The 27,796-nt window shown below is 45.6% G+C and overlaps 1 protein-coding gene across 3 annotated transcripts in view; it reads left to right on the top strand.

Moving 5' to 3' along the window:
* Als2 (alsin Rho guanine nucleotide exchange factor ALS2) overlaps positions 1–27,796 on the top strand; it is a 69,522-nt gene that overhangs the window by 5,883 nt on the left and 35,843 nt on the right. For all 3 annotated transcript variants that reach the window (XM_087902395.1, XM_087902396.1, XM_087902394.1), the window contains exons 2-9: positions 10,943–11,006; positions 11,870–12,024; positions 13,978–14,876; positions 19,948–20,305; positions 21,597–21,765; positions 22,833–22,929; positions 25,945–26,022; positions 27,536–27,718. In XM_087902395.1, coding sequence (XP_087758521.1) covers positions 10,987–11,006; positions 11,870–12,024; positions 13,978–14,876; positions 19,948–20,305; positions 21,597–21,765; positions 22,833–22,929; positions 25,945–26,022; positions 27,536–27,718 — 1,959 coding nt within the window. In that variant the 5' untranslated portion in view covers positions 10,943–10,986. The remainder of the gene's footprint in view (positions 1–10,942; positions 11,007–11,869; positions 12,025–13,977; positions 14,877–19,947; positions 20,306–21,596; positions 21,766–22,832; positions 22,930–25,944; positions 26,023–27,535; positions 27,719–27,796) is intronic.

Below are 27,796 nucleotides of genomic sequence, written 5' to 3'. Positions count from 1 at the left end.
GGCCTTGAACTCTTGGTCCTGTTTTCCTGTCTCTGGAGTGCTGGCATCACACACAGCCTACATCTGACCGTGCTGCACTCCTTAAATTATTTCTAAAGAACGCCACCAGCTCACAAGAACTCTCCGTAGTTCTTTCTTCCGGTGGAGCAGAGGATGTGCTTGAGAGGAGGATGGTTTGCTTTGTGACAGGGTCTGACCGGCTTTGCTCCTCTTGCTGTGATTAGCACCATGGTTTGGGGAGAAGAGGGTTTATATGACTCATATCACCCCATTGCTTGAGGGAAGTCGGGCAGGGCTGCATCAGGAGCCTGGTGCTGGTGGCTTCCCTAGAGGATAGGAATATCCACATCTGTGATGTGGATAGGTGAGGACCTGTGACCACAGCACTCCAGAGGTGGAAGCAAAGCCAGGAGTTCAAGGTTCAAGGCCAAGGGTCCTGGAGGAAGGTGGTTTTCTGATTACTGCCTTGCTTTTAGGCACATCCTAAGCTGCCTTCCTTATACCTCCTAGGACTGCCTAGAGCTGGCATCATTACAAAACCCAACCGGCTCAAGGTCTCAGTCTGTTACCCAGGCTAACCTGGAACTCAGTCTGTAGACCAGGCTGGCCCCACTTTCAACGGACTGGATCGTAGACAGGAACCACCATACCCTGCCCAAGAAAAGATTTGTTTGCTTGTTTTGGTTTTTTTGAGACAGGGTTTCTCTGTGTAGCCCTAGCTGTCCTTGAACTCACTCTATAGACCACACTAGCCTCGAACTCATATATTGGCCTGCCTGTGCCTCCTGAGTGTTAAAGAATCAGGTACAGGTGATGAAAGAGACACCTTAGTGAGTTTGAGGCCAGCCTGGTCTATCTGGTGAGTTGCAGGACAGCCAGAGCTACATGGTGAGACCCTGTCACAAAAAACAAGAGAGAGAGAGAAAGAAAGGAAGAAAATGACTTCCCAGCTGGGCACACAATGATGCATGTTTGCTGACTCCAGAGACTGAGTCGGAGATTTCAAGTGGGAGAACAGCCAGGGTGACATAGTTCTAGGGCAGCTTGGCCTGAGGTGAGTTGCAGAGTACAAAAACAAAAGGCTTCCTAAGAGGGGTGTGTTTAAGTGTCTTCACACCCTCTCTCCCCCTCTCTCCCTCTCTCCTTTCCTCCCTCTCTCTCTATATGTATGTTATATATAAAAATGTATGTATGTTATATATAGTATATAACACACATATATGTTGGTGGCTTTTGAAGTTACAGTATTCAAAGGGTTTAAAATATTAACTCAGGCAGACCTGTAATCTCAACCTAGAGCCCGGAGGGCCAGGAGTTCAAGGTCATCCTTGGCTACACAGCCCTTTGAGACTAGCCTGGGGCTATAAAAGACAAGCCTCCACTTCCCTATCCCACTTCCAAAAGTTAAAAAAAAAGGAAAAGATTTTTAGTTAAGTAAATACATTTCTATATTTTCGTATACTTATTCTATTTCCAGAACTTTTCTTTGGTAAATGAGATCATAAAATGGTTTATGGGGCATTGTGTAGGTTACTAGTTTGGTAATATAAAAAAGGCAAAAGAATCCTTCCTACAGGCACGAGGCTATCTAGACACATGCTTTAAACATTTTTAAAATTGTGTTTATTTATGGTGTGTGCTTGTGTTTGCCAGCAAGTTGAGCTCGGGAGACAACCTGCCAGAGTTTCTCTCCTTCCACCGCGCTAGGCAAGCAGTCTGCCGACTGAGCAGCTTTCTCGCCGTGAAGTTCCCATTTTCTAGCTCTTTGTTGTTGTTATTTTTGAGACAGGGTTTCTCTGTAGCTTTGGAGCCTGTCCTGGAACTCTGTAGACCAGGCTGGCCTCGAACTCACGTCCTTGCCTCTGCCTCCCGAGTGCTGGGATTAAAGGCGTTTGTGCCACCACCGCCCGGCTCTAGCACTTCTTAACAGTGAACTGGATTGTAAATGCTGCTCAGCCAAGGATGGATGGTCTCAGCGACTCATGTGATCTTGGAGACTGGAGGCCCATTTTTCAGTAGGATTTTGGAAGACAAGAAGTCATCCCTTTAGACATCAAGCTGCATATGCAATAAAACATTCGTAGACTGCTCTACCTAATCCCCAAATTTAACTCTGTTACTATGAGACTTGGCCAGGGTGAGTTGAGTAAGAAGGGAGGAAGGTAGGTTGGGAGGCCTTCTCTGATGGCGTTTGAACTCTGTTGCAGTCACTGGGAGGAGGGTTGTCAGCGCTTCAGTAACTTCCAGACCGTAGCTTCGTTTAGAACTTTTGCAGAATAATGTTTATCACAGATTCCTACTCTATTAAAGACAGTTTTTTTTTTCTCCGTATGGCCGCCGGCCTGCCTGCCTTCCTTCCTTTCTCCCTCCCTTCCCTTCCCCTGTCCCTCCCCTTCTCTTTTTCCTCGTTCATTCGCCTTTATAGCCCCATAGCTTTGACATCTTGATCATTCTGCCTCCACCTCCCAACATATACATATATGCACCATACCTACCTTGACTGTTTGTGTGTGTGTGTGTGTGTGTGTGTGTGTGTGCGTGCGTGCGTGTTTACAGGTGTACACAGGTATGGAAGCTAAAGGTCAACACCTGTCTTCTGCTATCCCTCCACACTTTGTACACAACAAGGTCTTCCCTTGACTCTAGAGCTCACCGTTGCAGCTAGACTGTCTACCAGTACGCTCCAGGGATCCTCCTGTCTCTCCCACTGCTCTTCCCCAGAGCTGGATTCTACACACAGGTCGCTGACCTGGATTTACGTGGATGTTGGGGACCTGGACTGGGGCTCTGTGCAGCAGATGCTTTGCCGAGGGAGCAGTCTCCCCGCCTGGCATTTCTTTTTTAGAAGGCCTAGTTTTTTTTTTTTAAGCTTCTAACTCTTTCCCTTTAATTACCAAACAATTCATTTTTTTTATTAATTAAAAATGGCAGCTTTTAATGTCAGTCCTTGAAGAAATCTTGGTAACCAGCAGCATACAAACAAAGCATGAGGCTTTTCTTCTTGGTGTTGCACTCACCCCGGTCTGGACCCCAATTCCTCTGGGTGTGTGATGGTGGTGGTGTGTCTAGCTTACGCCTTTAGTTTGATCTGGTTTGTTTTTGAATATGTAGTCCAGGCTGCTCCAGACTCATGATCTTGCCTCAGCCCTCCGTGTGCAAGGACTGTAAGCACGCAGCACCATGCATGACTAAAAAAATAATAATTAAATCAGTGAGCTGTCGAACTTGCTTGAGCAGTTAGGCAATTCTTAGAAAGTTTGCAGAAGATACAGTTGTTTTTTTTTCAACCTTACAAGTAAGAGATGGGACTTTTGGCAGTTCATTTTGCTGCCAGTGAGTTATACCCAGACGGAAGGTTAGCAGTAGTCTCTTTAAGTCCACGAATTGACAGACTCATCTCTCTCTTAATTATCAAGTGTTTATGTTTTCCTTGCTCACGTGACTCCTGGGTTAAGATGTTGATGGAGTGAGGGTGCCTGGGTAATGGTCACTCAGCACTGTGTTTTCTTACACCATCTAAATATTACCCAGCCAATTTCTTAACTTAAATATAGGGGCAGCTTTCTGAACAAACATGTAACAGGAATCATGGTAGAGCTCTTTGAAACAGTAATGAAGTAGAACAGTCCAACAGCACAGCCGTAGGAAAATAGATGAACTAGTTTGTTCCTGCAGTTGAATGTCCTTATCTCCCGTTGAAAAGGGGAATTAGCTAGGTCCGTGCTCACTGTAAGGACTTTATGTCTTGTGAAAGGAGCACATGCCGACGGGTGTTTACACCCAGTAGGATGTGTTTACATAGCATTGTTGACTGAGCTGCACACGGCTAATGAGAGTACACAAAGGTGCTTTAGACGTAGTGGGTGCCTGCCTGCAGCTCCGTCTCTCACTCTCTTCTCCTGTGGAAACGAGCTAACTAGGCAGCCGCAGCAGACACCTGGAAGGTTGAGATTGCAAGTTCAGGGCCATCCTGGGCTATGGAGCGAAGCAAATTTGAAATACATTGTTATCTGTTAAAAACCAGGTGGTGAGGACGTAGGTTTGATATTTATTTTTATGTATGGCTAAGATGATTTATGAAACTGCATTTCACAGTTTTTAAGTTTACCGCCAGGACACTTTGCCCCGTAGACTTTATTTTACTTTGTGGCTTCAGGAGCGGTGCAGTCTGAAGCAGCGCTGTCTCCCTGCAGGAAGACAGGAATGTGCCAGGGCAGCGGAGAGGAAACAGACCCGTGTTTGGGACGTGCTCTCCTCTGTCAGGAAGTGAGGTGTGAGCCCTGCTTGGAAGCTGCAGCGGAGTCAGAATGCTAGGGGCTCTCGGGAGAGTTGAACACAAACCCATCTTGGACTCTTAAAGTGCTGGGAGCAGATTCATCCACAGTACTCTGGAAGGCATTTGGATATAGCCTGACTTACGAAGCTACCAAAATTTTATGAGGTCATGAGCACCTTATTTTGAATTGGTTACATTAGTTAATAAATGCATTATCCTGAGATATTAAATGTCAAATTTCAAGACAGTGCAGCAACTTATGCCTCTTATTGCTATGGCAATATTATAAAGTATTTCCTGAGAATTTTACTAATTTTGGAAAACCCAAAATTTCAAACTGTGCAGTAGATACAGAAAAAACCTAAGTGAGCATTCATGGACATTCCTGGTGCCATGGCCACACACCTTTACTTTTAGAGGATTCTGACAGTCAGGAGTGAGTTTGGTAGGTCTTGGTTAAAGCTGCAAGCCACTGAAAGAAGGGTTGGCTGTAGGGAGAGGCACAGAGGGTAAAGGTACCAAGCCTGACCACATTCATTCAGTCCCCTTGACCCACATGGTGAAAGAACTGGCTCCCAGAATCTTCACACACTGAACAAATAATGTTTTAAAAGCTAGCAAAAATAAAAAGGAAAGAAAAACTATAAACTGAGTATTGGGACGGCCATCTGCAGCTTCAGATGAAGGACTGTGTCTTGCATGCAGGCTCTTCTTCAGATATAGTCAGCTTGTTTGCAGTGGTTAGTGTGGGCACAAGGCGTGAAAAGGTCACGCTTTCTGACCTCCAGGAGTTAGTTTTAAATGAGTGAAGACAGAGTAAAGGCAGTATCCCCTTAGCACAGAATTACAAGTAGTAAGTAGCTTGCTGAGCTATTTTAGGGAGTGTTTTTGGGGAGGGAGGTTAGAATTTGAAGTGGCTGTGACAGGTTTTCAGCCGATTAGCGTCAGTCCTGGTGGGTCTGCTGTCCTCAGCCCTGCATGCCCGCTAAAGGTGTCAGCGGCAAGAAGCAGTTGTTGGCGTCTGGAATATTTGTAGATGTTGGAGTCCACGCATGCCTTGGTCCACATGTAAACACAGTGACCAGGACTCCAGGATTTTACCCATGTAGCATACCAGACTCTCATAGATCACTAGTTACTGTATCCTCAGTGTGAACTCTGGTTTATTACATTATAACAAACTACAACCAACTCAGACTTCAAAAGGTAAACACTAGCTAGGTATAGTGGCTCATACATGTAATCTCGGAATTTACAAGGTTGAGGCAGGAGGATTGCAGAGCTCAAAGCAACCTGGACTATAGTCCATCTCTTAACTCCACCCACCCGTGTAGACAGAAAAGAACAGATTGTGGATGGCTACTTGAAAATCTAGTAATTTTGTGTTCGAGTCACTTGTGCCATTAGATAATCTGTAAATTCCTTTCAGAGTTTATGATACACTTTGCTCCTTTGTTTTATTGCTTTCCTGTTTCTGGTTTTAATTTTTTTTGAAACAAGGCCAGGAGTCCAGTGGAGCCCAGGGCGGCCTGAACTTGCTAAAGCTGCGACTGGTTTTAACTTTTGATCTGCCCATCTCTGCCTTCTGTGTTGCTGGGATTAAAGGAGTATGTCACCGTGCCCAGTTTCGTAGTAGTATGACGTTAAGCTCTTTGGACTCTTTTGGGGGCCTCGCTATCCAGCTCCCAAAGGAATCACACACGGAGGCTTATTCTGAGTTATAAACGTTTGGCCTGAGCTTGGCTTGTTTCTTGCCTACTTTTCTTAATTTTTATTATCCCCTCTGCCTTTTCCCTCTTGGCTTTTCCTTTCTCTTACTTCTGTAAATCTGTGGATTGTTGTGTAGCTGGATGACTGGCCCCTAGTATCCTCCTCCTTCTTGGGCTACTTCTTCTCCAAACCCTTTCTCGCAGTTTTCTCCTTCTGTATATTCTCTCTGCCTGCAGCCCCGCCTATCCTTTCTCCTGCCTCGCCATTGGTCATTCAGCTCTTTATTAGACCATTGGGTGTTCTAGACAGACAGGCAAAGGATCACAGCTTCACAGAGTTAAACAAACGCAGAATAAACAGAAGTAACACACTTAAAATAATGTTCCCCACACAGTTTACCTTCCTATCTTAATGTGGAGTTGCGGATGTTACTTATTTAAATGTGTGTGGGTGCACTCACATCATGATGAGCATGTGGAGGTCAGGGGACAGCTCTTGGGGGCTGGCTCTCCTTTCATCACGCGGGCCCCAGGGACTGAACTCAGGTCATCGGGTTTGCTGGCAATTTTACTCACTGAGCCCCCTCGCCAATCCTGTTTGGTTTTGATCACTAATTGTCGTTACTTTTGTAACTTTAATTCCTGCTATTTACTATATAGTTTGTTTTCTTTCTTTTTTTTTTCAAGATAGGGTTTTGCTGTGTAACAGCCTTGGCTGTCCTGTAACTCACTCTGTAGACCAGACTGGCCTTGAACTCTGCCTCCTGAGTGCCGGGTTAAAGACCTGTGCCACCACCGCCCAGCCATTGCTATTACTTTAATAAAAACACCCTTTGCAGGGCTTGGGATCAAACCTTTGGCCTCAGACTTGTTAGGCAAGTGTTCTGCTTCCGAATTATATTCCTGGTCCCAAAGACCCATTTAAACCGGTGTAGAAGAGAAGCAGCGTGAGATGGGGCACATTCTGTACTCGGTGCTCTCCGAGCAGAGACAAGGATCACTTCTTCAGATGTGAGGATAGCCTGGGCTACATAGTGAGACTTTCTCAGAAAGCAGGTGGGGTAGAGAAAGGGTGGGGGAGAAGGAAGCGGAGAAGGAGAGGACATAAGTTAGCTTCCTGGTTCTTGCGGATGCTGTCTTCCCTATAGAGAGCTATCGTGGTAGAAAGACCCAAGAGAGTACAGTCGACCCTTGGCTGCTGGACTGGCCAGGGCAACATGTAAGACTTCCTCTGCCCACATTTCCCACCCCAAATGAAAACCAAGGACACAGAAGAAGCAGAATGAAGTCTATAAGAAGTTAATAGTTGGGGGACATACCAAAAATTATGGTGATTTTTTTTTTTTTAATATAGGTTCCAAGTTCCTTTCGTCTGTTAGCATGTTTTGGAGCTGACATTTCCCCTTCTGAACTGGTGTATACACTGTATCATGTAACACCTCTGTTGAGGTCTGTGCCAGCTTTATCTTATTGATATTTCTGCAGCAAGAGGGGCAGGGCAATATTTGCTGTAGGACAAAATAACAAATCCCTCATTGGCTCAGGCCGGATTCTACAGTTGACTGCATTGAGGTCAGGGTGGACTTCTGCCGGGAGAGACTTTCGGAGTTTTGGACTCTGGATCTCTGGTTCTGATATCATGGGAATATAGACAGTTCATAGCTCTTCTTTTTAAAGACAGGGCCTGGCATTGTTACACAAGCTGACCTCAAACTCAGGGCAGTCCTCCTGCCTTGGCCTCCCAAGCTGTGGTATCGTGGCTTGTAGCTCCCTTTAGCAGTGATTAGGACACTAGGCCATATTCTTTTTATAGGGCATGTCCAGGTCCCGATATTAAAACAGCGTCTTCATATACAGCCCATTTTCTCCTTACAGAAAGGTGAGGGTCCAGTGGGGTCTAAAGGTGGCTTCCCTTTGGTAAGAACCAAGGCTTGCTCTTAGTTTTAATGTGTCACTGAGGGTTGAGTCCTCTTTACTGTGAGGGAGATAATAGTTTGCAGACAGGCGAGCTCTATAGTGAGGATTTAACAGCTCGAAGCACTAGAGTCTAGGTTGTCTGTGTCGTGGAGATCTGTGGATCTGACTCCACGTGAGTCCTTTCTTACAGCGTCTTTGTCAGAGTTGGTTAATGCAGTGCAGGAAGACTGGACTGTTAGCAGAAGAAATGCAGTGGGTGCAGGGCTCCGGTCGCTGTGAAGACATGCAAGGGTGCAGGGCTCCTGTGGCCATGAAGACATGCAGGGGTGCAGGGCTCCTATGGCCATGAAGACATGCAGAGGTGCAGGGCTCCTGTCGCCATGAAGAAATGCAGGGGTGCAGGGCTCCTGTCGTTATGAAGACATGCAGGGGTGCAGGGCTCCTGTCGTTATGAAGACATGCAGGGGTGCAGGGCTCCTGTGGCCATGAAGACATGCAGAGGTGCAGGGCTCCTGTCGCCATGAAGAAATGCAGGGGTGCAGGGCTCCTGTCGTTATGAAGACATGCAGGGGTGCAGGGCTCCTGTCGCCATGAAGCACAAGGAAATGAGATGTGACTTCTAGGAGGGTCCTCTGGCTCCTGCTAGGTACTGTAATCAGAAGCACACTCCTGGATCTCTGCAGATGCGCAAAGAGTATGTCTGGCTTCAGCGTTCACTGCACACTGTGAAGTGGACGTCTTACCAAAGCTAGCTGCCGTCTCAGACATCGTTAGTTGCAGTTAATAGTTCTGTTTATCAAATAGCATTACGTTTATTCAGATTTACCTTCTGTTTACGTAGTACCTCTTGGCCAACTTTGAAGGATCCAAACCATTCTAAATTAAGCTCTTACAGAGTAGAAAGTAATTTCCTCCGGATACACAGATGGGAAGTAGTGAGAACTCCAGGCAGTCTGGAATAAACAGATGGACATTAGATCACCCTGCCAGGGCAGGTTGTTTGCAGAGCGGTGACCATGCCGTGCCCTCTGCAGAAAATTATAAAATTTGGTCCCTGTATTATAAGGTCCACAAAAATAGGGCTTCATTGCTTGTATTTGTGTGTGTGTGTGTGTGTGTGTGTGTATGAATTTTGGTGCCTTTTAAGACATGAATTTTTAAACTGAAATTCATTCAACATTTCCTTTGCTTTTTTCTTTTTTAAAAGATTGATTTTTTTTTTAAACTGGTGGGTCATTATTTTTGTACAGTAATTCTTATTTAGCTCTTTTCCATTGAATGATTTTTTTGGTCTTATGTTTTGAGACAAGGGCTTGTTATGCACTCCGTTAAACTTGAACTTTTTCTTTGCTAATTACTAATTAATGTATTTATTTATTGAGGTAGACCTTGAACTCAAGATAGTGTAGCTCTCTACCTTCCTAGTCCTAGGACCACAGGTACTTACCACCACGCCCAGCTTGGTTTTGAACTTTTTCAGTCTCCTGCCTCAGGTTTTTAAGAGCTGGGGTTATGGTCCGTAGCTGCTGTGCCTGGGTTTGGGGTGAGGATTTTATTTTATTTTACTGCTTAGGGGGAATACTCGGGAATGAATCCAGAGCCAGTGTTCAAGAGTGAACTAAATGCTCTTACCACGTAACTACATCCCCAGCAGGTTTAGTAAACTAAAATGGGAACTTCAAGACGCCAACAGTCAGAGTGTGGAATTACCCCGAGTGTTTAAGATCTTTTTTCTTCTTTTTGGTCTTTACCAGGTCAACGTGGTGTGTGTGTGTGTGTGTGTGTGTGTGTGTGTGTGTGTGTGTGACTTGTCCTTATGACGTCTTTCCGATGCATAGAATTCCAGGTTTTGTAGGAACAAGACTCTGGCATGCAGCTAAATTGTATCATTGGCATTCTCGGTGGACAGCTGTGTTGGAAAGGAGCTGCACTGAGCTCTGGCAAGGGCTCAGCTTGTGGCACAGGTGCCCGACAGATAGTTCGTCCCTTCGCCAGTTAGCATGCTGGGGCATAAGTAGCGTTCCAGAAATTCTGAGCTGGTGATTGGTGAGGGTGAAGAGCTTCTGTCTAGATCAAAAGGCAAGTAGTGGGCCCAGAAACACCTTATTTAAAATTCAGATTTTTTTTCTAGTCATCTTGAGTTTGGTGCATGTTAGTTTTGAATTAAGATTTATTTGGGGAAATTACTGCATAAGTTCCAATATATGGAAAATGTTGTATTTTAATGAAGCACATAAAGTAATTTAATAATTATTGATTTTTGCTCATTATTGAAAATTAAAATAACTTGGATGTGATAAATCACTGAGATTTAAAAAAAAATCTTTCCCAGTTGTAATTTAAATTTTTCTGTGTCCCAGAACTATTTAAAAAGTAACCTTAATATGTGTGTTAATTACATTTCTACTGCTGTGATAAAACACCATGACTACAACAACTTAGGATGTATTTAACTGGGCTTAGGGCTAAAGGGGTTAGAATTCATGGTGGCAGAGCAAAGTTGAGAGCTCTGGAGCTGCGGACGGAGGCAGGGAGTGCACTGGGAATGCCACTGGACCGCTGGACACACTTCCAACAAGGCCACACCTCCTAATCCTTCCCAAATAGTTCCACTAACTAGGGACCAAGTATTGAAATAGATGGGGGATGTCTTATTCAAACTACCACAGTCTATATGTAATTTTTATACTGAATATGTTGATCTTCAGATTGAGTTGCCTTCTTATAATAATTTCTTAAAACCTAAAACATCCGTTGCCTGGAAGAGTTTGACTTCTTGCAGGCTTCCTCGTCGTCTTTGACATTGCATTTTATAAGCTCAGTAGGCAGGCTCATCCCTGATGCTTGACTGTGGGTAGGCAGGCTCTGGAATAGTTGGAATAGTTTCTCTGAATATTTATCACTCTGTGAACGCACACTTGTTAGAGGTCCGCCCTCCCCCGCTCTCCCTTTGAAGGAATACAGTGGCAGAGTGTTCACATAGTCCTCTCTACTTGTGTGCTTCCTGTTTATTATTTACTAAGCGGTGTCTTCTGTTTAGGTCTTGATAGAGATGATTTGGTGATGGAGTATTCCTCCTGACCGATGGACTCGAAGAAGAAAAGGTAAGACCATCTTCTTGCAGACAGCTCCACATGGTTGTAGGGAATGTTTAGTGTGATTCTCTTTTCAGCGCTATTACATGGGAGCACATGGTTGCATTTGTAATTGGTAGGTAAAGAGACAAAATTATTTGAGTAAAGGTGATTAGAGAAAAGCTTTGTTAGTTTCTTGTGCTTGTAAACTCTTGTAGATGTCTTTTCTTATCAGCAGTGTTGTTTCTCTCTCTATTTAAAGGTTAAATTGTGACTTTCTTTTCGCAGTTCCTAAACCCAACTATAATGTAAAGAAATATTGTTTAGCAAAAGTAGAGACATTCTAAAAACCTTCTCTGCTTTCACTAAAATAGAAGGATCTGTGTTATCTTGAAACAAGCAACTGAAAACACCAAGTGTAGTTGGGGGTAGAGCTTGCCTGTTACGTGTACGACCCCGGGGTCAGTCCCCAGCACCCTTAGCAAAGGTCAATAGCAGTTAGCTTTAAAGTCCACAAAAAGCAAAAGATTTCATTTCTTCATCTCTCTCTCATAAATTAGAATGCTTTTGTGCTGCCCAATCATTAACCATAAAAATACCTCAGACCATTGCATAGAGGCCAATTTGTGGGTTTAGATTTCTCCTAGCCCTTTATACAAAGAGTTTTATTATCTTGGCCCTGGTGTCATTCATAATCAAAGTGTAAAGCGAATGCTGAACTGTCTGACCCAGTCCAACGTCTGTGCTGGCAGAAGGTGCCATCTTAGATTCACAGCCCTGCCTCCCCCAATACACATCCAGACATATAGAAGGAAAGAAGTCTCTTAAGGGCGAAAGATGACAGTGTGAGTTGTGGAAATAATTATTATTGTTTTCTTTTTAAATGTTTGTAGCTCAGCAGAGGCAGAAGGATCCAAAGAAAGAGGCCTGGTCCACGTCTGGCAGGCAGGATCCTTTTCTCTAACACCGGAGAGGTTGCCAGGCTGGGGAGGAAAGACAGTTCTCCAGGCAGCCCTGGGTGTGAAACACGGAGTTCTTCTGACTGAAGGTATTTCACAGGGGACTTGATGATGCGGACAGCCCTGCTCGTGGCTGTGTTAGGTCAGGGAAGGGTTCCTGGCTACCGCAGGCCCTTTCTAAGCTCCATTGCAGCGTGTACCCTTTTGTTCTTAAATTATATCTCGACTTCCTTTAAAGAAAATACATTTATTAGTAAATTTAAGACATTCTGTTGTCATTTTTGCTTTTATAGTAGTCTGAACACACATAACCTCATAGACTGTTCCGACATTTCAGAGCAGTAATGCCATTGGGAGCAGGGGCTTACTAACACCGTGTGTGCCTGGACCAACCCAAAGGCTCCCTGCACCTCCCTGCCTCCCACTGCTGCTCACAAGGGCATGGGTGCAGAATCCCCGCCGAGCCCCCACTCGTCAGAGCCTCCCTGACCGACTATGGCAGCTCAGCTCCGAGAAGCCCAGGGACGACCTGCGCTCTAAAGCAGAGACCCACGCGTCCCTCCTTCTTGATGCCGTTTATGTGGGATTCGGGTCAAGGTTCCCACTGATGTTTTAAATTTCTGCTTAGGAGACATTTCAGTATTGATAATGTTTTACACTTTCATTGTAGGAACTAAGAGAAGAGGAACTCTAGGAAACTGCTTACACCTCTGTTTAGAGGTATCATGAAATAAGCATGACCATATAAGAGTTCTTTCTAATGTATTAGTGTACTGTTTTATTATGATACATATTAAGGTTTTAGGAAATACTTGACAAGCGTGAACTATAAGTTTAATATCTATTCTGTAGATCTCAAAATGTGTAATTCTCAAGGATATATGAAGCATTCTGGTGGCCTTTTTCTTTTTCCTTTTGGCAGTACTGAGGACTGAACCTGGGCCTCGTGTATGCTAAGCAGAATTTCTAGCACTGAGCTATATAAGTAGCCTTTGTTATAAATAAGATATTTGGAATATGTTAATTAACATACCTGAAAACATTTATTAAGATAATTGGGAAATGCCAAGAGGTGGTGGCTCACACCTTTAATCCCAGCATTTCGGGAGGCAGAGGCAGACGGATCTCTGTGTGTTTGAGGCCAGCCTGGTCTACAAAGCGAGTTCCAGGCCTGCCAAGATTGTTACACAGAGAAACTCTGTCTTTAAAACAACAACAACAAAAAAGATATTTGGAAGCCTTTCCCTACCATGGTATCTTTAAAAATCTAGAGATAGGCCAGTGAGATGGCTCGGCAGGTAAAGGCAGTGGGCACATCAGCCTGACGACCTGCGTTTGGTCTTCCTAATCCACATAAGATAGAAGGAAAGAACCAGCTCCTTAGGCTGTGGGCTGAGCCTCCCCCACATCTTACATACGCACTAATAATAATGTTTTTTAATAGAGGAATGATCTAGTGTGGTAGCCAGGGGTGGTAGCTCATTCAGGAGGCTGGAACAGGTTTACCACAAGTTTGAGACTAGCCTGGTCTGCATGATTAGTTCCAAACCAGCCTAGGTTACAGAGGGAGACCCGATCTCACAAAAGCTGGCGTAGTTGTTGTGGGACAGCTTCTCCTTGTTCTCATGTTTAAGCAATATCATGCTATTAAGTGTCCAAATTACAGAAGACAGAAGATCATCTCAACTGGGGATCTATAGAGCTTGATGGTAGAGCACTCGGTTAGCAGGAAAGGCCCTGTGTTGAACCCAGGGCGAAAAGAAAAAAATAGAAAAGGAAATGTTCATCTCGTGGCATGCACCGTGTTCCTAGCTGTGTTTTGTGGGTGAGGAGTTGGCACACAGCTGTGGTTTTACCGCAGTGTTGCTGGCTGCTTTATAGCGGCTTACGGTGTCGACTGGCTGCTACAGTGGGCCTGTGGACCTTAAATTCTCACTGCTCTCCAGAATGCAAAAAATGCAAAAATGCTCTGCACTTTTCCAAGTCTTTATGATATGCTTTTGAAGGTTCACTAACTCTCTTTTTTCTCTTTGGAACCTTAGATGGTGAGGTCTACAGCTTTGGGACCCTGCCCTGGAAAAGCGAATCTGCGGAAATCTGTCCAAGCAGCCCCCTTCTAGAAAGTGCCCTGGTTGGGCATCATGTTGTCACAGTGGCCACGGGGAGCTTCCACAGCGGGGCGGTGACAGAAAGCGGGGCGGTGTACATGTGGGGGGAGAACACTGCCGGCCAGTGTGCAGTAGCGAACCAGCAGTATGTGCCAGAGCCAAGTTCCGTCAGCATTTCTGACTCGGAGACCAGCCCCTTGTTAGCTGTGAGGATTCTGCAGTTGGCGTGTGGCGAGGAGCACACCCTGGCCTTGTCAATCAGCAGAGAGATCTGGGCATGGGGCACCGGCTGTCAGCTGGGTCTCATCACCACCACCTTCCCAGTGACAAAGCCCCAGAAGGTGGAACACCTTGCCGGGCGCGTGGTGCTCCAGGTGGCCTGTGGCGCGTTCCACAGCCTGGCGCTGGTGCAGTGCCTCCCTCCCCAGGATCTGAAGCCTGTCCCGGAGAGATGCAACCAGTGCAGCCAGCTGCTCATCACTATGACGGACAAAGAGGACCATGTGATAATATCAGACAGCCACTGCTGCCCCCTAGGGGTGACCCTGTCTGAGTCCCAAGCAGAACATCACACCAGCACTGCCACCAGCCCTCAGACGGAGGTGTTTGAGAACGCTTTGGTAGGAACTGAACTGAACATGGGAAACATTTCGGCAACAAGTGGCAGTGCCGTTTCCTCTCAGCAGAATGTGGCGGGGACAGCCGAAGTGTCTTCAGCCAGGATGGCCCCCTCCTACCCCGACACCCAGGCAGTAACTGCGTACCTGCAGAAGCTGTCAGAGCAGCCAGGGCGGGAGAACCATGAGCAGGAAGAAAAGCCACCCCAGGTCCAGGTAGCTGCCACGTTTATAACATAAAGGTGTTTTGAAGTTAAAGTATTTGTGTTTCTTTAGGAACTAAAGTCCTGAATCTTGGGAGCAGGTTTTATTTTTTCCCGTCTGGCTGCTGTAAATCTGTTTTGCTAGACCCGGGGAGGGAGGAGCCTGTGTTAAATCAGAAATGCTCTTGATCTGACCCTGACATCTGAAAGATGTCATGCTGGGCTTGTTTTAGAAGTGGCCCAGGCCTGTGTGTTATTTCCTTGCTCATGTTTTGCCAGCCTGGCTGAGGCACTGCGTTTTGGTTGTCCCCAGAAGAGCTCAGCTCCGTGTAACCCTGAGCTCACAGAGCTGCTTCTCGACTGCAGTGGTGCGTCCTCCAGAGCTGTGTGAGACTGTGTCTGTCTAGGTCCTCCAGAGCTGTGTGAGACTGTGTCTAGGTCCTCCAGAGCTGTGTGAGACTGTGTCTGTCTAGGTCCTCCAGAGCTGTGTGAGACTGTGTCTGTCTAGGTCCTCCAGAGCTGTGTGAGACTGTGTCTGTCTAGGTCCTCCAGAGCTGTGTGAGACTGTGTCTGTCTAGGTCCTCCAGAGCTGTGTGAGACTGTGTCTGTCTAGGTCCTCCAGAGCTGTGTGAGACTGTGTCTGTCTAGGTCCTCCAGAGCTGTGTGAGACTGTGTCTGTCTAGGTCCTCCAGAGCTGTGTGAGACTGTGTCTGTCTAGGTCCTCCAGAGCTGTGTGAGACTGTGTCTAGGTCCTCCAGAGCTGTGTGAGACTGTGTCTAGGTCCTCCAGAGCTGTGTGAGACTGTGTCTGTCTAGGTCCTCCAGAGCTGTGTGAGACTGTGTCTGTCTAGGTCCTCCAGAGCTGTGTGAGACTGTGTCTAGGTCCTCCAGAGCTGTGTGAGACTGTGTCTGTCTAGGTCCTCCAGAGCTGTGTGAGACTGTGTCTGTCTAGGTCCTCCAGAGCTGTGTGAGACTGTGTCTGTCTAGGTCCTCCAGAGCTGTGTGAGACTGTGTCTGTCTAGGTCCTCCAGAGCTGTGTGAGACTGTGTCTGTCTAGGTCCTCCAGAGCTGTGTGAGACTGTGTCTGTCTAGGTCCTCCAGAGCTGTGTGAGACTGTGTCTGTCTAGGTCCTCCAGAGCTGTGTGAGACTGTGTCTGTCTAGGTCCTCCAGAGCTGTGTGAGACTGTGTCTAGGTCCTCCAGAGCTGTGTGAGACTGTGTCTAGGTCCTCCAGAGCTGTGTGAGACTGTGTCTGTCTAGGTCCTCCAGAGCTGTGTGAGACTGTGTCTGTCTAGGTCCTCCAGAGCTGTGTGAGACTGTGTCTAGGTCCTCCAGAGCTGTGTGAGACTGTGTCTGTCTAGGTCCTCCAGAGCTGTGTGAGACTGTGTCTGTCTAGGTCCTCCAGAGCTGTGTGAGACTGTGTCTGTCTAGGTCCTCCAGAGCTGTGTGAGACTGTGTCTAGGTCCTCCAGAGCTGTGTGAGACTGTGTCTGTCTAGGTCCTCCAGAGCTGTGTGAGACTGTGTCTGTCTAGGTCCTCCAGAGCTGTGTGAGACTGTGTCTAGGTCCTCCAGAGCTGTGTGAGACTGTGTCTGTCTAGGTCCTCCAGAGCTGTGTGAGACTGTGTCTGTCTAGGTCCTCCAGAGCTGTGTGAGACTGTGTCTGTCTAGGTCCTCCAGAGCTGTGTGAGACTGTGTCTAGGTCCTCCAGAGCTGTGTGAGACTGTGTCTGTCTAGGGACCTTACCAGGTTGCAGAATGTCTAGTTGAAGGCAAATTTGTAATGATTTAGTTTCTAGATGAGGTGGTACATGCATGTAATCTCAACATTCAGGAGGCCAAGGCAGGAGGATTGCTGTGTTGCAGGCTAACCTACGCTACATAGTATTAAGGTAGCCAGAGCCACAATTAACACTGTCTCGTGAGACAAAACAGAAAACAAAAAAGAAGAAAGAAAAAGAAACTGCAAGGCTTATGTTTCAGATTTGTGGTTTTCTGGGTTTTTTTTTGTTTGTTTTCAGTTTAGACTGGGCCTTACTGGGCCTTATTTGAGGCGGGGAAGTACTTTTGTCTTGTTTAAAATATCATTTAAAAACACAGGAAATGAGTGACAGTGTTGTTGGAAACACATTGTTCCAGAAGAGCGGCTTCTGGTTCTCCCGTGGTGTTACCTTTGTGCTGGGGGGGGGGGGGGGGGAGACAAAAGCAAAACAACTCATCCCGAAGGAACTGCTGTCTTTTTAACTCAGGGTCTTTAAAGCCACTAGAGTCTTCAGTTCTTTGTCCCCAAGTCTTCTCTGTCAGAGTGAGAACGTGGGGTATTTTTAGAAATAGCCCTGCTTCACGCATACTCTCTGTATTTGACTTTTTTTCAATTAAAAGTAAGCTGTTTATAAAAAAAAAGTATTATAAAAATCCAAACAAAGTAGCATTACTCGACCAAGAGGGTTTGTAGAAAATTCTTAGTCTGTGCATGCCTGTAAAACATTTGACTTTGCTGGATCTCAAGTTTGAGGCCACTGCAGACTATAGAATAGATCCTGTCTCGAAAGCAAACACAGAACACCAAGTTTATCCTTTTAAAAGTCATTCCTCTATTAAATATAAAGCTAAAAGCTTGCTGTATACAGCTCATTTGGCTATCAAATTGCCACCTTTAAAATTCTGCATTCCAAAAAAATCAACAAAAGGAATTGCATTTTCTTTGAACTTATTTTGTTAAATGTCTGAAGTTTTTTTATCATGTATGTTGGTTTTGGCAGTGTGTGTTCCTACTAAATTTAACTTAATTTTTGTAACTAACATTTCAGCCTTATATTCAACAGTGAAAATTTTATATGCTGTTCTTTCTCATTGGTTGACTTTGAGTTCTAAAACTATATCTTCAATCAAAATTACTAGTAATTAGTCTTTTGTTACTTTATTCATTTAACTGCAATAAATAGCTAGAATGTAGCTCAGTGGTGGGTTACTTGCCTAGCCTGCTTGAGGCTTTCAGCATCTCAAAATAAAGAATTTAAAAGTATCCATTCATCCATCCATGCATGTATATGTAATAGGTTGGGAATAGTAGTTTAAGATTTGGGCAATGTTTTCCTCTGCTTAATGATAAGAGCTTCCCAAAGCCGTCCCTCTCAAATGCTGTCAGGAGCCATCATCAGCAAAGGTCAGAAATCGCAGTATTACACTGAATCAGTTGTCAGGAGAACCTAATCATAGTTCTTGCTGTTAAGTGTAAGTAGTTTTCAAACCTCTGCTGACTGTTTTAATTAGATCACTCGTTTGCATAGAAGTAACTTATAAATTTGATATGTAGTTTGACAAACTATATTGAGTATCTGCTGTACGCCAGATACTATGCTAGGCACTGGGAATTATTTCATTTGTTTGTTTGTTTGTTTTGTTTTTGAGACAGCATCTCACTGTATAACCAGGGTGGCCTGAGATCATGCTTTGCTGGGTTTGGTTCTGAATTCAGGACAAATTAAGAAATAATGTGCATATCTTTGGGATCTTTGAGTATAAGAAGCATTTTTTTTTTTTTCCCAAGACAGGGTTTCTCTGCAGCTTTGGAGCTTGTCCTGGAACTTGCTCTGTAGACCAGGCTGACCTCAAACTCACAGAAATCCATCTGCCTCTCCCGGGTGCTGGGACTAAAGATGTGCACCACCACCACCGAGCTTATTTTTATTTATTATTATTATTTTTTAAAATATTTATTTATTTATTATGTATACAATATTCTGTCTGCGTGTGTGCCGGAAGGCCAGAAGAGGGCACCAGACCTCATTACAGATGGTTGTGAGCCACCATGTGGTTGCTGGGAATTAAACTCAGGACCTTTGGAAGAGCAGGCAATGCTCTTAACCACTGAGCCATCTCTCCAGCCCTTATTTATTATTTTTAATTATGTGTAGGTGTGCGTCTGCATGTGGGTGTGTGCATGTGAGTGCAGGTGCACGTGGGTGTGTGAGTGTGTGTGTGTGAGTGCAGGTGCCCACAGAGGCCAGAGGTGTTGGATCCCAGGGAGCTGGAGTCGCCTGCCATGGGTGCTGGGAACTTAACCTGGGTCCTCTGCAAGAGCAGCAAGTGTTCTTAACCACTGAGCTGTCTCTCCAGCTCCATAGGAAGCAATAATTTTTCAGTGTAACTATGCTCATATAAAAAGCTTTTTTGTGTGCTATTGGGTATATTTAATGATGTTTTTTCCCTTTTTGTTAACAGTAGTATTTGATAATTCAACCTACTTTTCACTGTTATTAAAATTTTTGTTAATCTTTTTAATATTCCCATGAAGCATGCTAAGAACACTTGCTCCATATATTTAATTATTAACCTGTCGCTTTTGTCTTCTGGTAACCAGGGCAAAGGTTGTAGCTGCCCAGCTACTGTGTCATGGGAGAAAAGTCACCAGTGGGTCAGCCTAGGATGTAGTGTGAGGGACGGTCAGAGGCCTAAGATTTCCTCCTATACATCCTACTTCTGCATTTTCATTATAAAATGTCTTAGAAAGCACCTCCTTTTCTTAAAATCTTACTTGTTCTTCCATTTCGTAGTAACAAGCAATCAGTATAAATTTTCCTGAAAGTATTCAAATAACAGGCTGGAGGTTTTCACCCTTCTGTCCAGAGCACCTTGTATTAATCCAGTGTTTTTGTCTTTTCTGTCTGTTTAGTGCTTGAAACAGGCTCCCTGTGAAGCCTCCCTGGCTCTGAGCTGAGCTCCTCTTACCTCAGCCTCCCGGGCTGCAGCCAGGGCCCTTCATCCCTCAGTGCCTCCGTCTCCTCTCCCCATGCTCAGTTTTATAAAGCAGCTAGAGATCATTTTAACAAGCCCTCAGCAAGAGGGGGTGCTCAGGGAAAGAGCTGTATTTTAAGGGCCATTTCCGTATACTATGTTAACTCAACAACCAGGAGGAGACAGTTTGAGGCTGAAGACAAGCTGTCTGTTGTTGGCCTGGCATATGTGTGCCCAGGTTACAGACAGTACCCCCTCCTTGGTTCTGTTTTGGATTTTTTATGCAGCTAACTGTGAGCATTAGCTTCTATTGACTGTTGCTACAGTTTTTTACATTCCGTGTGTTTGTTTAGCCTCCTGTAGAAGAAGTTGGCCCTGACCTTCACAGTCCACCAACCACAAGCACCTCAGCCCTCAACAGCCTGGTGGTCTCCTGTGCATCTGCTGTCGGTGTGAGAGTGGCCGCCACCTACGAGGCTGGGGCCTTGTCTCTCAAGAAAGTCATGAACTTTTACAGCACCACCCCCGGGGAGATGGGAGCCCAGCCGGGCAGCGCTCCCACGGGCCCAGAGAGCCTGAAAGATCTCAGAGAAGAGCAGGTGAGACAGGAGTCAATGCAAGGGAAGAAAAGCTCCAGTCTGGTGGACATCAGAGAGGAAGAGGCGGAGGGAGGGAGCCGAAGACTCTCCCTCCCTGGACTGCTGTCACAAGGTGAGGCGGGGACTGAGCTTCACACGCTGTGTTACAGCAAGTTAACTTTCCTAGTTGTTGGAGCTGAAGCTTTCTGTAACGGTGGTTTGCACAGTGGTGGCTGTAAGAGAAAGCTACCCGTTTCTCTGCCTCAGAAATAGTTACAGAATATAACTTCAGTCTTTTTTAATGACTTTATTCAAAGTTTGTCCTGCTACCAAATTGGTGTATAAGATTTACTTCATGTTATACATTGTTATCAACATAGTAAAAGCTAGTAACATCCTTTCAAAAGACTAATTTAATAAAACATTAACCTAGCAAGGCATAGTGACCCACACTTCTAATCCCAGCACCCTGGAAGCAGAGGCAAGCAGATCTCCAAATTTAAGGACAGCCTGGTCTATGTACTGAGTTATAGGGCAGCACAGGCTACACAGTGAGACCCTGTCACAAAGCAAAACAAACCAACCAGACCCCCCCCCCAAATTGACCTTCATATTTACCCAAAACGCGTAAAAAGTTTTTTTTTAAAAGAAATTATTTTCTGCTTATGAGTGTTTTACCTGCATGTATCTTTGTGCACTATCAGAGCCTGGTGCCATGGAGACCAGAAGAGGGTGTCAGGAACTCGAACTGGAATTATAGTTGTGAGCCAGCCACTGTGTGGGTATTGAGAATTGAACCCAGGTCCTCTGGTAGAGTAATCAGTGCTCTTAACCACTGAGCCATCTCCAGCCCCTGTGAAAGATTTTAAAGCTTTCTTCCCGCCATAGAAGTTTAAAGTTTTGTGTCTTAAAATTAATCCTTTATTACAGTTGTTTGTTATATATGTGAAATCAAAGCTTGGCTTAGAAAGCTTAGCTTTTAACAATGTTTTGAAATAGGAAAGATTTGTATTTTTAGTATATTCTGTTTATTTTTTGTGTGTTTTTTTTTAGATAGGGTCTTACATTGTAGCCCAGGATGGCCTCAGGCTCTTGGCAGGCCATACAGGCATGAGTTACAACACCCATTATGATCATATTTTTTAGAATGCAAGTTCTCCAAGATGTTGATAAACGTTACACAGAGAAGGGTCTGCAGCCAAGTTTTCGGCGTATGACAGATTAAACACTTACATGGGCTTCTACTTGCAGGTCCGTGAGCATCCTCTGCACACTAATGAGTAAGACTGTGCAGGGGAGAGAGGCAGGGCTCAAGACAGTCGGGAGCATTCCCCAGACTCAGCTGACCAGCCAGGCACTCCGCAGGGTGTTTCACAGACGCCACGTCTCTCTGTTAAAGCATCGTCTTTCCTGTTTGTTTCCAGTTTCCCCCAGGCTCTTAAGGAAAGCTGCCAGGGTGAAAACCAGGACAGTGGTCCTGACTCCCACGTACAGTGGAGAAGCCGATGCCCTCCTGCCTTCCCTGAGAACAGAGGTGTGGACCTGGGGGAAAGGCAAAGATGGGCAGCTGGGACACGGTGACGTCCTGCCCAGGTGAGTGCCACCAGCAGGTGCTGATGGGGGTCAGGCTGGGCAGTAGCCTTTTTCCTGGGATCTCCACACATCCATTTTAGCCAACAAGGCAGGTTACTGTGCACCATTAGTGCTGATAAAAGGCTTAGTCTTTGGTGCCTCGCAGTCCAAGGCTGGAGGCTAGGCATGAATGGAGGCATACGCCTTAGCCTTAGCGCTCAGGAGAGAGGCAAGCAGACCCATGTGAGTCTGAGGCCAGTCTGGTCTGCATAATGAGTTCCAGGCCAGCTAGGGGTACATAGAGAGATCCTGTCTCAAAACAAATAATCACAAACCAATGAAGGACTGGAGTATCCGCGTACACTTGTCCGTCCATTCTGGTGTGCGCTCATCTTAGAATGCAGAAGATGGTGTTAGAGATAAGATGGTATTTCATTGAAACATTTGAATAGTTACGTCTTAATTTATAAAGAGGACATGGGTTTCTGACCCCAAAGATGTAGCTGTGCTCTCTAGAACAGCTGTCTCTAAAGCATTGAGCTGTGCGTACATCAGGAAAAACGGTCATTTTCTCTGACAGACATTCTCAGACTGTTAGCATGCTTGATTTCTGAAGCTTGAAGATGTGTAAACAGACTGTCTATCCTAGCGGAGCGAAGGGAATGGGAATAAAAGTTTCCTTACTTCCCCCGTGTCCTCTGTGCTTTACCGAGTCACGTCGAGTCCCAGTCTTTACATTTCTGTCGTACTTCCATTTGGGACAGGGTCACACTGCGTGACCTGGACTAGACTGGACTTGGCAGGGATCCTCCTGTCCCAGGGTGCTGGGGTTGAGGCCTGGGCAGCACTTCCAGCTCAACTCCACGGTTCTTAGTTGATTCCGAATTACAAGGGTTGGTTAATGATGACAGACAATGCCGCAGTTAAAACGAGCGAAGATGAGGTATGATGTTTAGAAGTAGTTCAAACATATCCTCGTTATTTCTGACACTTTATTTTTATTTAACAGTCCTGACTGTATAATTTGGGAAAGTTACGCTGCTGAAGGTGTTGACTCTGTTTGTGCGCCTGTGTTTGTTTCCTTCAAGGCTTCAGCCGCTGTGTGTCAAGTGTCTGGACGGTAAAGAGGTGATTCACCTGGAGGCAGGTGACTCCCACTCCCTTGCACTTACCGCGAAGTCTCAGGTAAGGACAGACTGGAGTGCAGCAGCTCCTGCTCAAACGGGAGGGAGGCTGTCTCTGGGTGACTGTACTGTCAGGTCAGGTGCTCCGCTGTCTCTGGGTGACTGTACTGTCAGGTCAGGTGCTCCGCTGTCTCTGGGTGACTGTACTGTCAGGTCAGGTGCTCCACTGTCTCTGGGTGACTGTACTGTCAGGTCAGGTGCTCCGCTGTCTCTGGGTGACTGTACTGTCAGGTCAGGTGCTCTGCTGTCTCTGGGCGACTGTACTGTCAGGTCAGGTGCTCCACTGTCTCTGGGCGACTGTACTGTCAGGTCAGGTGCTCCGCTGTCTCTGGGTGACTGTACTGTCAGGTCAGGTGCTCCACTGTCTCTGGGCGACTGTACTGTCAGGTCAGGTGCTCTGCTGTCTCTGGGTGGCTGTACTGTCAGGTCAGGTGCTCCGCTGTCTCTGGGCGACTGTACTGTCAGGTCAGGTGTTCCATTGTCTCTGAGCACTGTACTGCCAGGTCAGGTGCTCCGCTGTCTCTGAGCGACTGTACTGTCAGGCAGCACCGCCTGTCTCCTTTGAGCTTTGAGGTTTTACATGGCGGTGAAGAGGAGAGCAAGAGAAGGTACCCAGCCTGTCTCAAAGGAGCCATCCAGGCTGAGGTTGTATCTTAGCACGCACCCACACGCGCATGTGGTGCTTGGCTCCATCCCCAGACATGAACCAGGCCTAGTGGCACAGGCTTGTCATCCCAGGCCATCCTTTGTTGCATGGTAGGCTTAGAGGGGTAGGGCAGGAGGAGGGAGAGAAGCCAGTCGGGGTTTTGGTCCTCAGGCCTGAAACTTGGCATTCCCTGGATCCCGCCCACCCTGCAAGTTGTCCTTGGAGTTGCACCTGCCCCCCCATCCCAGATAGTAAAAAACAAATGAAGAATTTCAAAATAGAATGGCCCATGACAAAGGATAATTTAGCAAACAAATTTAAAACTATTTTCTCCTAATAGGGGATACTGCATTTATTTTCATGTGCTATTTGAGACACAGGAGAAAAGAGCAGAGGCAGAAATCTGAGCAGGACCTCGATGGAGAATGTGCGTTTTCGCTGACTCAGCAGTCTTTGCTCAGGAATCTATAAATCTGTATAGGCAAGGATTTAGAAATGTATTATTATTGTGTGTATGTATAGGTGTATGTGTGGCATGTCTGTATGATGTGGGGGTGTCTGTGTATGATATCTGTGTTGGGTATGTAATTTGTGGTGTGTGTGGTTGATTCCTGATGTATGTGAGGGTCTATGTGTATGGTGAGTATATGAGTACATATGTATGAGTTATAGTGTGTGTATAATGTGTGGATGGGGTGTCTGTATGATTTATGATATGGGGGAGTATCTATATAATGTATGACGTGTATATATATGTATTATGTGTGGGAGTATTTGTATATAATGTGTGATGTGTGGGAGTATGTATGGCATCTGTGTATGGTATTTGTGTATGTGGGTGTGGGTGTGTATGATGTTAAGGTGTCTGTGATGTGTGTGTGGGTATCTGTATGGTGTAAGGGATGTCTGTATGATGTATGTGTAGGTGTTTGTATGATGTGAGGATGACTGTATATGATGTATGTGTAGGTGTTTGTATATGATGTGGATGCCTGTATGACACATGTGTAGGTGTTTGTATATGATGTGGGTGTCTGTATGACACATGTGTAGGTGTTTGTATGTGATGTGAATGTCTGTATGATGTATGTGTAGGTGTTTGTATGTGATGTGCATGTCTGTATGATGTGGGGCTTTGCCCATGCTACGGCACATGTGGAAGCCAGAGAACAACTTCATGGGTCAGTTTTCTCCTTCCTCCTTGACTTGGTTCTGGGAATGGAAATCCTGCTACTAGGCTCGCCCTGTTCAATGCTTTTCCAGATTCCAGTCATCTTACCGGCCCTGTTGAAGGGTTTCAATATCATTTAAAATTGTTAACTCACTAATAATCCAGTAGTTAATTAGTGGAGGCATACCCACAGTGGAGTTTTATGTAGCTATTAAAATCATGCTGTATTTTTTGATTTTGAAATGGGTTTCACCTGCAGCTCAGGTTGACTTCTGACTCAGCAGTCTTGTGGCTTTAGCCTCTTGAGTGCTGACTTACAGGTGAACTAAGTCACAAAAGCGTTGACTTAGCTGAACGTGATGATGCAGTGCCCGACATGTCAGTCTTGTGGCTTTAGCATCTTGGGTGCTGACTTACAGGTGAACTTACAGGTGAACGATCACAAAAGTGTTGACTTAACTTAGCTGGACGTGATGATGCGGGATGCTGAGTCAGAATGCCCTGGACTAAAGAAGCAGTGATGATTTCCTTGATATATGGAGTTTGGTTTTGTTTTCTGTTATATTGGCCTATATTCCACGTAACAATGGGTCTCAGGACATTTTCACTGTAGGGACCACATTGCTCCCACTCCCCGCCAGTCCCCTTCCTCTGCCCAGCCACCGTCCTTCCTTCCTGCACACACCTACGCGTACCCGATTGTTACAGGAGCACATGCACCTTCTAGAGCCTGCACCACTGAAGAAAAGGGTCTGTGGGAGGACCATGACTTCCTCCTCGTCTGTGGCAGGGTGTTGGCAGACCTTGTGCAGGCAGACTGGCCTCAAACTTGAGATCCTCCTGCCTCAGCCTCCTGACTGTGCTTTGATTATAAGCTTGTGCCACCATGCCAGGTTTCATTTCTGTTTACTCCTCCTCTGCTTCTGTTTTCTTTTTTCTTCCTCCTCCTCCTCCATTCTCTGAAATGGGAGGAAACAGGTTTTCACTTTATAGCTTGAACTGGGAGCTTCTCCTACCTCGTTCTCCTGAGTACGGGGATTTCAGATGTGAGCCTCTGTGTCCAGCTAATGTCTGTTATTTTAAAGTTTAGAAAATGAGTGCCTGGTCTCTGTGACTGCAGGTCCAGCCTCATAAAGGTCTGGAGCTAACCTGTCATGAAAGTGCACACGTCTCACCTGCGCTGCTGTTGTCTCTGACAGGTCTACTCCTGGGGCAGTAACACCTTCGGTCAGCTCGGGCATTCTGATTTTCCAACCACAGTCCCTCGGCTTGCAAAGGTAATCTTGTGAACATAAGAGCAGTGTATTCCAGAATTCTGTGCTATTGCATTTTATGTGTCTAGGGAAATTGTTTTGTAGCCAAGTTTAGTTTATAAATACAATTTTTCTAAAACACTGATTAAAATATGATTTCATAACATGAAGCCACTCCTTTTCTAGCTAAATGTAATTTTTCAAAAATGTTTTTACTTCACAGCCTTGTCTGTTTGTTGAATATTGACAGTACTTCTACCTTCTCTTAGCCCCCCCAAAAAAAGAAGAAAAAGAAAAGGTTCTTTTATACAAAATTTTATGCCTTTAGTGTGTTCAGGGCTATGTTACCATCAAACAATGTCTACTCTGACTTCTATCTTAAATTTGGTTTTGAAAAGTCATAATTTTCTGATGTTCTGTTCTATGGCTTACACCACAGTAAACCTTTGTTAACACTTTTTCTGCAGCAAAACTACAGGTTCAGATGATCCCCGTCTCTGACTTATAAATTGGTTTTCATTTATATAACACTTTCTGTTTCATCCTTGATATGTTTCCCGGCCTTTCCTTTGTCCTAACACTTCTCAGGAATGCCAGAACGCAGCCAGTGAGGCTAATTCCCGCTCTAGTGTTTGGAAGCAGGGTGGTGTGAACCAGGGCATGGTGGAATGGGATAGGGTGCTGACGCTGCCTCCCCCGCCCAAGACGCCCTCTGCTGAGAGTAACAGAGAGTAGGAGGGGAAGCTGCCTTAATTCTGGGAACAGCATCAGTGCCCAAGACCCATGCTGGTGGCTTCCCTTCAGTGAGCAGGATTCTGCTTGGACAAAAAGACTGAAACGTTAACACATTTCTGCTTTTAGTTTCAGTAGTAAATAATCCCCCCCACCCTCACCCGAGACAGGGTTTCTCTGTGTAGCTCTGGCTGTCCTGGAACTCGCTCTGTAGACCAGGCTGGCCTCAAACTCACAGAGATCTGCCTTCCTCTGCCTCCCAAATGCTGAGATTAAAGGATTAAGCCACCAGTTTAAGAAAATCTTAATTATGAATATGTGTGAGTGCCCACAGAGTCCAGAAGGGAGCATCCCAGGGCTCAGTTGGTAACAATGAGACTTAGCCTTATTAGATGTTTTGTTTTTATGTAGATCTTTGGCACACAGCTGAATGTGAACGGACAGAGGTCCACTCGAGGTGTGACTTTTAGAGCAGGGCTCCAGAGCCTCCTCCCTATAAAATAAGCTGCCTATAGACACCTACAAAAATAACATTAAAAACTATTAAGAACTATACTTTTTCCTTTCTGTATTCTACTTTTTCAAATCCAATTCAAGTTTAAAAGCTGAACATCAGGTTGCTGGTTTTTTTTTTTTTCCCTTCTGCTCTGTTCTGTAGTAACTGGGTACCTTGCTGGGTTTGCTTCACTCTCTAGGGTATGGCTGACTGCCCGTGCCCGCTTAAGTAATCTGTTCCATGCAACTGGATTCTCCTCGGTTAATTTGGACAGACAGACAGACAGACGCTGTCTTTCTGTCATTTCAGGTTAGCAGTGAGAACGGAGTCTGGAGTGTGGCCGCAGGCCGGGATTACTCCTTGTTTCTAGTGGACACCAAAGACTTCCAGCCTGGGCTGTACTACAGTGGCCGGCAGGACCCTGCAGAAGGTGACGCCCTTCCCGAGAATCCCGGTGGCACCAAGACTCCAGTCCTTCTCTCCTGCAACAAGGTGAATAGGAGCTGGACCCTAAAGCCCGCATTCTGTAGCTGCAGGAGCCTTTGAACTACAAGTCTGCCTGACGTTTAA

The sequence above is a fragment of the Myodes glareolus genome, chromosome 27, assembly GCF_982192425.1.
Source record: "Myodes glareolus chromosome 27, mMyoGla1.1, whole genome shotgun sequence".
Taxonomy (NCBI): Eukaryota; Metazoa; Chordata; class Mammalia; order Rodentia; family Cricetidae; genus Myodes; species Myodes glareolus.
Note: the sequence above shows the minus strand (reverse complement) of the source record. Positions and strands in the feature narration are given on the sequence as shown.